The sequence below is a fragment of the Chanodichthys erythropterus genome, chromosome 22, assembly GCF_024489055.1.
Source record: "Chanodichthys erythropterus isolate Z2021 chromosome 22, ASM2448905v1, whole genome shotgun sequence".
Classification (NCBI taxonomy): domain Eukaryota; kingdom Metazoa; phylum Chordata; class Actinopteri; order Cypriniformes; family Xenocyprididae; genus Chanodichthys; species Chanodichthys erythropterus.
The window spans coordinates 9,132,053-9,142,863 of NC_090242.1; the positions used below are offsets into that span (position 1 = coordinate 9,132,053).

Here is a 10,811-nt window from a genome sequence, read left to right on the forward strand (position 1 = left end):
TAGGATGAGTCATGTCAAATAGTACTGTATTTAAGTATAACTTTGATAGTATTTTAAAATTATCCTTGCACTTTGTAGATGTGTTATTCTTAGGAATGAGCATATTTATTCCGTATTTTACAACATGCAGTGAACTTGTTAAGATATGCTGCCTTGCACCCCTTCCTTCCTCTGTCTATGTATATTTCAGAACCTTTTTTATATTATATTATATTGTATGTATTTTATGTTGTTCTTGTTGTTATTGTTGGTTTGTTTGTATTTGTGTTCTTTTCAATTTCTAATATTTTTTTGTTTCCTGTGTGGACAAAAGCTCCTGCGGCTCTTTTCCTCAAAGGTATATTGCTCATGTAAACTTCACTAATTATGCATGTTTCTGCATTCTGCGCAACCACACTGCTCTTGTGTCTGGTCTTTAGATTCACTGCACTAACATCTAGTAAGTTTTAGTACTGAACCTCCTGTGCTAGGAAAGGCAGAGGGGCACACTTACCAGCATACAGACTCTTACTTTACTTAGAACAGCAATGGCTGAAATATTTGCATCTTTCATTTAATTAAAAAGAGGCCGCCTTCCTCCCTCTCTGTGTGCTTGTATATGAGGCTTTAAACCTGACAGAAATAGTCAGCAGAGCCTTAACAGCTTGAAATAGACAACCACGCTGATTACCTTTATCCCAGTTAAATAGCATAAGCCTGATGGCTTTGGCAGATTTAGCTATAGTAATCTTTTAAAAGTCAATGTGCATGGGGCACAGACATATTTAACTTTCACTAAGTACCAGAAAATAGTTCTCCGGAATTTGGAAGAAAGGGAATTATATCATTGTGTAACCATTGTATACCTATGGAAGCTTGTTTCCGCATTGACATAAAAAAAAAAAAAAAAGTAATTGTGACTTTTTATCTCACAATTCTGACTTTTTTTTTCTCAGACTTTCGAGATATAAACTCAATTGCGAATTATAAAGACAGAATTGCGAGTTATAAAGTGAGAATTGCGAGATATATAGTCAGAATTACGAGATATAAAGTTAGACTTGCGAGATATAAAGTCAGAATTACGAGTTATAAAGTCAGAATTGCGTGGTATAAAGTCAGAATTGCGAGTTATAAAGTCAGAATTGAGAGTTATAAAGTCAGAATTACGAGTTATAAAGTCAGAATTGAGAGTTATAAAGTCAGAATTACGAGTTATATAGTCAGAATTGCGAGTTAAAAAAGTCAGAATTACGAGTTATATAGTCAGAATTGCGAGTTATAAAGTCAGAATTGTGAGTTATAAAGTCAGAATTGCGAGTTATAAAGTCAGAATTGTGAGTTATAAAGTCAGAATTGGGAGATATAAAGTCAGAATTGTGAGTTATAAAGTCAGGATTGGGAGATATAAAGTCAGGATTGCGAGTTATAAAGTCAGAATTGTGAGTTATAAAGTCAGAATTGCGAGTTATATAGTCAGAATTGCGAGTTATAAAGTCAGAATTGAGAGTTATAAAGTCAGAATTACGAGTTATATAGTCAGAATTGCGAGTTATAAAGTCAGAATTGTGAGTTATAAAGTCAGAATTGCGAGTTATAAAGTCAGAATTGTGAGTTATAAAGTCAGAATTGGGAGATATAAAGTCAGAATTGTGAGTTATAAAGTCAGGATTGGGAGATATAAAGTCAGAATTGCGAGTTATAAAGTCAGAATTGTGAGTTATAAAGTCAGAATTGCGAGTTATAAAGTCAGGATTGGGAGTTATAAAGTCAGAATTGGGAGTTATAAAGTCAGAATTACAAGTTATATAGTCAGAATTGGGAGATATAAAGTCAGAATTGAGAGTTATAAAGTCAGGATTGCAAGTTATAAAGTCAGGATTGTGAGATATAAAGTCAGAATTGGGAGTTATAAAGTCAGAATTGGGAGTCATAAAGTCAGAATTGAGAGTTATATAGTCAGAATTGCGAGTTATAAAGTCAGAATTGAGAGTTATAAAGTCAGAATTACGAGTTATAAAGTCAGAATTGCGAGTTAAAAAAGTCAGAATTACGAGTTATATAGTCAGAATTGCGAGTTATAAAGTCAGAATTGTGAGTTATAAAGTCAGAATTGCGAGTTATGAAGTCAGAATTGTGAGTTATAAAGTCAGAATTGCGAGTTATAAAGTCAGGATTGGGAGTTATAAAGTCAGAATTGAGAGTTATAAAGTCAGAATTGTGAGTTATAAAGTCAGGATTGAGAGTTATATAGTCAGAATTGCGAGTTATAAAGTCAGAATTGAGAGTTATAAAGTCAGAATTACGAGTTATATAGTCAGAATTGCGAGTTATAAAGTCAGAATTGTGAGTTATAAAGTCAGAATTGCGAGTTATAAAGTCAGAATTGTGAGTTATAAAGTCAGAATTGGGAGATATAAAGTCAGAATTGTGAGTTATAAAGTCAGGATTGGGAGATATAAAGTCAGAATTGCGAGTTATAAAGTCAGAATTGTGAGTTATAAAGTCAGAATTGCGAGTTATAAAGTCAGGATTGGGAGTTATAAAGTCAGAATTGGGAGTTATAAAGTCAGAATTACAAGTTATATAGTCAGAATTGGGAGATATAAAGTCAGAATTGAGAGTTATAAAGTCAGGATTGCAAGTTATAAAGTCAGGATTGTGAGATATAAAGTCAGAATTGGGAGTTATAAAGTCAGAATTGGGAGTCATAAAGTCAGAATTGAGAGTTATATAGTCAGAATTGCGAGTTATAAAGTCAGAATTGAGAGTTATAAAGTCAGAATTACGAGTTATAAAGTCAGAATTGAGAGTTATAAAGTCAGAATTACGAGTTATATAGTCAGAATTGCGAGTTAAAAAAGTCAGAATTACGAGTTATATAGTCAGAATTGCGAGTTATAAAGTCAGAATTGTGAGTTATAAAGTCAGAATTGCGAGTTATAAAGTCAGAATTGTGAGTTATAAAGTCAGAATTGCGAGTTATAAAGTCAGGATTGGGAGTTATAAAGTCAGAATTGAGAGTTATAAAGTCAGAATTACGAGTTATAAAGTCAGGATTGCGAGATATAAAGTCAGAATTGAGAGTTATAAAGTCAGGATTGGGAGATATAAAGTCAGAATTGTGAGTTATAAAGTCAGGATTGGGAGATATAAAGTCAGAATTGAGAGTTATAAAGTCAGGATTGTGAGATATAAAGTCAGAATTGCAAGTTATAAAGTCAGGATTACGAGGTATAAAATCAGAATTGCGAGTTATAAAGTCAGAATTGCGAGATATAAAGTCAGAATTGAGAGTTATAAAGTCAGGATTGGGAGATATAAAGTCAGAATTGAGAGTTATAAAGTCAGGATTGCAAGTTATAAAGTCAGGATTGTGAGATATAAAGTCAGAATTGCAAGTTATAAAGTCAGGATTGTGAGTTATAAAATCAGAATTGCGAGTTATAAAGTCAGAATTGCGAGATATAAAGTCAGAATTGAGAGTTATAAAGTCAGGATTGGGAGTTATAAAGTCAGAATTACAAGTTATATAGTCAGAATTGGGAGTTATAAAGTCAGAATTGTGAGTTATAAAGTCAGGATTGGGAGTTATAAAGTCAGAATTGGGAGTTATAAAGTCAGAATTGAGAGTTATAAAGTCAGGATTGGGAGTTATAAAGTCAGAATTACAAGTTATATAGTCAGAATTGGGAGTTATAAAGTCAGAATTGGGAGTTATAAAGTCAGAATTACAAGTTATATAGTCAGAATTGGGAGTTGTATAGTCAGAATTGGGAGTTATAAAGTCAGAATTGTGAGTTATAAAGTCAGAATTGGGAGTTATAAAGTCAGAATTACAAGTTATATAGTCAGAATTGGGAGTTATAAAGTCAGAATTACAAGTTATATAGTCAGAATTGAGAGTTATAAAGTCAGGATTGCAAGTTATAAAGTCAGGATTGTGAGATATAAAGTCAGAATTGTGAGTTATAAAGTCAGAATTGGGAGTTATAAAGTCAGAATTACAAGTTATATAGTCAGAATTGGGAGTTATAAAGTCAGAATTGGGAGTTATAAAGTCAGAATTGGGAGTTATATAGTCAGAATTGGGAGTTATATAGTCAGAATTGGGAGTTATAAAGTCAGAATTGCGAGATATAAAGTCAGAATTGGGAGTTATAAAGTCAGAATTGCGAGATATAAAGTCAGAATTGGGAGTTATAAAGTCAGAATTGGGAGTTATAAAGCCAGAATAGTGGGTTATAAAGTCAGGATTGCGAGTTATAAAGTCAGAATTGTGAGTTATAAAGTCAGAATTGCGAGTTATATAGTCAGAATTGCGAGTTATAAAGTCAGAATTGAGAGTTATAAAGTCAGAATTACGAGTTATATAGTCAGAATTGCGAGTTATAAAGTCAGAATTGCGAGTTATAAAGTCAGAATTGTGAGTTATAAAGTCAGAATTGGGAGATATAAAGTCAGAATTGTGAGTTATAAAGTCAGGATTGGGAGATATAAAGTCAGAATTGCGAGTTATAAAGTCAGAATTGTGAGTTATAAAGTCAGAATTGCGAGTTATAAAGTCAGGATTGGGAGTTATAAAGTCAGAATTGGGAGTTATAAAGTCAGAATTACAAGTTATATAGTCAGAATTGGGAGATATAAAGTCAGAATTGAGAGTTATAAAGTCAGGATTGCAAGTTATAAAGTCAGGATTGTGAGATATAAAGTCAGAATTGGGAGTTATAAAGTCAGAATTGGGAGTCATAAAGTCAGAATTGAGAGTTATATAGTCAGAATTGCGAGTTATAAAGTCAGAATTGAGAGTTATAAAGTCAGAATTACGAGTTATAAAGTCAGAATTGAGAGTTATAAAGTCAGAATTACGAGTTATATAGTCAGAATTGCGAGTTAAAAAAGTCAGAATTACGAGTTATATAGTCAGAATTGCGAGTTATAAAGTCAGAATTGTGAGTTATAAAGTCAGAATTGCGAGTTATAAAGTCAGAATTGTGAGTTATAAAGTCAGAATTGCGAGTTATAAAGTCAGGATTGGGAGTTATAAAGTCAGAATTGAGAGTTATAAAGTCAGAATTACGAGTTATAAAGTCAGGATTGGGAGATATAAAGTCAGAATTGTGAGTTATAAAGTCAGGATTGGGAGATATAAAGTCAGAATTGAGAGTTATAAAGTCAGGATTGTGAGATATAAAGTCAGAATTGCAAGTTATAAAGTCAGGATTACGAGGTATAAAATCAGAATTGCGAGTTATAAAGTCAGAATTGCGAGATATAAAGTCAGAATTGAGAGTTATAAAGTCAGGATTGGGAGATATAAAGTCAGAATTGAGAGTTATAAAGTCAGGATTGCAAGTTATAAAGTCAGGATTGTGAGATATAAAGTCAGAATTGCAAGTTATAAAGTCAGGATTGTGAGTTATAAAATCAGAATTGCGAGTTATAAAGTCAGAATTGCGAGATATAAAGTCAGAATTGAGAGTTATAAAGTCAGGATTGGGAGTTATAAAGTCAGAATTACAAGTTATATAGTCAGAATTGGGAGTTATAAAGTCAGAATTGTGAGTTATAAAGTCAGGATTGGGAGTTATAAAGTCAGAATTGGGAGTTATAAAGTCAGAATTGAGAGTTATAAAGTCAGGATTGGGAGTTATAAAGTCAGAATTACAAGTTATATAGTCAGAATTGGGAGTTATAAAGTCAGAATTGGGAGTTATAAAGTCAGAATTACAAGTTATATAGTCAGAATTGGGAGTTGTATAGTCAGAATTGGGAGTTATAAAGTCAGAATTGTGAGTTATAAAGTCAGAATTGGGAGTTATAAAGTCAGAATTACAAGTTATATAGTCAGAATTGGGAGTTATAAAGTCAGAATTACAAGTTATATAGTCAGAATTGAGAGTTATAAAGTCAGGATTGCAAGTTATAAAGTCAGGATTGTGAGATATAAAGTCAGAATTGTGAGTTATAAAGTCAGAATTGGGAGTTATAAAGTCAGAATTACAAGTTATATAGTCAGAATTGGGAGTTATAAAGTCAGAATTGGGAGTTATAAAGTCAGAATTGGGAGTTATATAGTCAGAATTGGGAGTTATATAGTCAGAATTGGGAGTTATAAAGTCAGAATTGCGAGATATAAAGTCAGAATTGGGAGTTATAAAGTCAGAATTGCGAGATATAAAGTCAGAATTGGGAGTTATAAAGCCAGAATAGTGGGTTATAAAGTCAGGATTGTGAGTTATAAAGTCAGAATAGTGGGTTATAAAGTCAGAATGGTGGGTTATAAAGTCAGGATTGTGAGTTATAAAGTCAGAATTACGAGTTATAAAGTCAGAATTACAAGTTATAAAGTCAGAATTGAGAGTTATAAAGTCAGAATTACGAATTATAAAGTCGGAATTGAGAGATATAAAGTCAGAATTGAGAGTTATAAAGTCAGAATTGGGAGTTATAAAGTCAGAATTACAAGTTATATAGTCAGAATTGTGAGAAATAAAGTCAGAATTGCGAGTTATAAAGTCAGGATTGTGAGATATAAAGTCAGAATTACAAGTTATATAGTCAGAATTGCGAGATATAAAGTCAGAATTGAGAGTTATAAAGTCCGAATTCTGAGAAAAAAAAATCAGTTGCAAGACTTTACTAGATGCAATTGTGAGTACATATCATGCAACTCTGACCTTATAATTCACAATTCTGACTTTATATCATGCAGTTATGACTTTATATCACCAAATTCTGACTTCATAACTTGCAGTTGCGAGTTTAAATCTTGCAATCCTGAGAAATAAAGTCAGAATTGTGAGTTTTACTTTTTTATTTTATTTAGAGGCGGAAACAAGCGTCCATACATACCAGACTATACCAGTGGTTCTCAACTAGTTTTTCTTCAGGACCTAGATTTTACACTGGACAACAAGCACTGGGTATAATTCACTAAAAATTTAGCAGATCATTTTGCAGAAAGTTCACATTTTTTACACACAGGACAATTATTCCAAGAATTTGTTATTAACCTCATTCTGTTGTTAATTAATGTGTAGTAAGCTATTCTAAATGAGTGACCGCAAACCCAAGGTTAGTAATTTTCATCAAACACATGGAAATCATCTCCATATAAGGGCTTTAGGACACAACTGGATTCAAGATTACTTCAGGTAGTTTGATTAGGGTTGGAGCTAAATTCGGATTAGGTATTATTATGCTTTTTTATTCTTATTATTATTATTACTTTCCCTGGGACCCTGTCAGACTTACAACCTAATAGCCAACTAGTTGAGAACCACAGTTAATAGAAAAGCATTTTGAATTAATTACACACACGTGCGCGCACACACACACACACACACATATGTAAGCCAGGACATGCAGTTTCTCTTGAAGGTTGTCGTATTTCATCCAGTTAAAGCTGCCAATTCCTCTGTATTTGTTTCTTTTCACTTGGCAGTCTCTTTGTGCTCTTTGCTTTCCACACGCTTCTGTGAAACCCTTTGAGAAGCGAGTCACATGATCCGTTTTAACACAGCCTCAGGTGGCTCTGTCCTAAATGCTACATAATGTACACCCAGAGAAGCCAGCATGAACAGCTGGTTGTGCTTCGTTTTTCAAAGGGATTTGAAGCACCCCTTCCAGTGCTGGGCAAAATGATTGTGAGTCCAGAAATGTGGATATGTCCCAAATGAGCCTATTTCTCTTGGCTTTGATGGGAAATATTGACAAGCAGGTCTTATAACATCTTGTATTTCAAGTGTATATTTATACATATATTTCAGTTCTGCTTCTGTCCAAGATACAAGATTGAATGGATATTAATAATTAATTATTTCGCTGTTCTTCTGCATTTTGACACAGTACCCTGTTAAAAAGTGCCATGTATAGTCTTACATGGGAAACGTTGCTGTAGTGACACTTATCTTTTTATCCTGCGTCATTCTGATGACATTTTTGCCAAGTAAATGATGCAATAATGCTTTATTATTTTTGCACAATACATCATATACTTGTGCAGTGGTTCCCAAACTGGGGTACGTGAGGTGACAGACGCAAACAAAATGCTGAGTTTTGCCATTCATTTAATTCTACCCCACCTTAACATTAAAACAGAGCATGTATTTCTAAAAGTAAATGACACATCTAGTGTAAAAACGGGAAAACGGTAGTGCCATAACAGGTCAAATACATGACATCCAATCAGATTACCTCATCTTTTGCAGTCAAAACTGACTGTATCCACACAAGCAGCGTGGATATGATAAATTGCATGCAGAGTACTGCTGCCTTAGATATATTAGTGCTGTTCTCAACAATGTACCTTTGTAAAAGTGAGGATTTAGTGCTTACTAGCATGAAGAACAAATATAGAAACATTGAGTGCATAAAGATCAATTTAAGATTAAAATCCTTCGATTTACCCCTGTAAGTCTTTAATTTTGGTCATAAATTATATGAGCAAGAATACAATCTTTCCCAAAAATCCACATGATTGCAAATGTAACATTTGATTTTATACATCAGTTCAACAAACAAAAAGGCAATATTAAGTGACGTACATTATATATTCAATATTGTTTGCTCTGTTTAGCTACAAAATAGTAGTAGCAGAATGAATGAATGGCTTTGAATGAATCGGGAGAGTCAATGATTCAATGACACATTCATAAATACAGCACTGAATGAATGAATGACTTGATGACTCACTCTTAAAGGCAGTGGGCTCTATCATACACCCGGCGCATGTCACACCAGGGATGACGCAAATTTTTTTTGCTAGTTTCTGCCCGACACAGTTTATAATTTTCACGTTGTTTAAATAGTAAATGCACTTGTGCCCATCTGTTCGCCCTGGTCTGAAAATTAGGTGTGTTCCAAACATTTTTTTCTGTCATTAAGCTAGCAAAAGTGGATTCGGACCAAGTGCATCTGCGCCATGTGCTTCAGACCATACGCGTAAATCGTTAAAATTGGGCCCAGTGACTTGCTGCTACGTATTGGCAGTTTTAGTTTAATATTTAAAACCATAATTTCATATTTCTCTATTAAACATTTGTATTTACTGTAAAACTATTGGCCTTATCATACCCCTGGCGCAAAGTGACACCAGGCGTGACGCAAGTGTTTTTTGTTAGTTGAACAGTTATCATTTTCACATCCAGCGCCATATTGTTTAAATAGCAAATGCTGGTCTGAAAATGAGGTGTGTTCAGGTGCATTGTTGGCGTGTTGCTATTTTGAGGCAACTGAAAACGACTTTGCCATTGACCAATAAATCCCTGCTCTAAAGTCAATGGCGTAGTATTTTTATTTATTTATTTTTATTATTTAAAGAGTGCATTAGTAATATGCTTCTATAGGCGGGTGCACAACCCGCCTTAAAATAGGGCCCAATATTATTTATGCCATTGTAATTGAATTTATGCCACTGAGCAGCATTAAACAGTGTGTAAATCTACTGTAGATTCGACTTATACCACTGCAGTGCAAAATGGCTTTTGTTGATATAATTTAATTTTATTAAATTATTGATTTATTTTAATATATTTATTATATTAATAGTTAAATTAATGGAATTTTCAGAATATGACAAAACATTACATACATTTAAAAGGGTTAGATAAACTTTATAAAGGTTAAAAAAAATGCACCTGAAGAATAATTTAAAGGGCAAATATTGTCACTTAATGGAAAAGGTGTGAATGCAGTTATAGTGGAGGAAAGGGGGTATAAGCTGAAGGATGTTAAATGCCACAGTGGATACGCCACTCTAAAATCTGGGAACCACTGTACTAGTGTAATGTAATCTTTGAACAACAATATAATAAATTTAACAGACAGATAATTGTACATTGAACAGCCATGATATTAATTGAGTATTCATTCAAGTAGTAAGTAAAAAACAAACAAACAGCTCTTTTACAGACAAATAATGCAGTCACAAATCAGTTAATACATTCCACCCACAGAATTAGGGGCAAAGCACTTATTGACAGACCTTTAAACGCAGACACTAACAGCTGGTCGAGATGTCCCTTGTAATTGATGTGACCCTCGCTAATTATGTGTTTTCTTCTAAAAGCAGGCCCCCACTGTGGACATCCGCCCGCGCTCAGCCACTGCCATCCAGATGAACAACGCCACCCACATGCAGGAGCGGGACGAGGAATACGGTTATGAATGTCTGGATGGGAAGGACTGCACCAGCTTCTTCTGCTGCTTTGAGGACTGTCGTTCAGGAGCGTGGCGGCACGGCCGTTTACACATCCGTGTTGCTAAGATAGACTCTTATGCCCGCATTTTCTTTCCTACTGCATTTGGTCTATTCAATGTAGTTTACTGGTTTTCCTATCTCTATCTTTAAAATATATACATATATATAGGCCTATATAAAGGCTGGCCTTATTTTATGTTACAGATTCCAGCAAGACCCTTTCTTGGAAATGGGAACCCACTGAAAACATTAAGTTGCATTGTGTTGTTGTTGTTGTTGTTGTTGTTTTTCCGGTCTATGTTATGTGCAATTTTTTTAAACTTATTTATTTATTTATTAGTTTGTTTTACAGTTTACGATTTTTTGTGCATTCATGTAATATGTGAATTGTTGGTTTGTCTATGTTTACATCTTTTTTTCTAGAAAGTATATCTTGTGCATAAAGCAAAAGTTGTAGCAAAAAGAAGAAAAAAAGAAGAAAAAAAAGAAACAGAAGGGGCAGAGAGTGGAAACCTGCATCTGTAAGATTTTTCATCCAGAATTGGTTGGGCAAAAAGCAGAAAATATGAGTACTGCATGCCTACATGCTCTTTTAGGCCCCTTAAGAGTAAGCACTAACGAGATTTTT

At 33.7% G+C, this 10,811-nt stretch overlaps 1 protein-coding gene across 1 annotated transcript in view; it reads left to right on the plus strand.

Annotated features, from left to right (window-relative positions):
* Positions 1-10,333, plus strand: part of gabrg2 (gamma-aminobutyric acid type A receptor subunit gamma2) — a 96,624-nt gene extending 86,291 nt beyond the window's left edge. Inside the window, exons 9-10 of the mRNA XM_067375744.1 lie at positions 314-337; positions 10,055-10,333. Of these exons, the coding sequence (XP_067231845.1) occupies positions 314-337; positions 10,055-10,333 (303 nt within the window). The remainder of the gene's footprint in view (positions 1-313; positions 338-10,054) is intronic.
* The last annotated feature ends 478 nt before the right edge of the window (positions 10,334-10,811 follow it).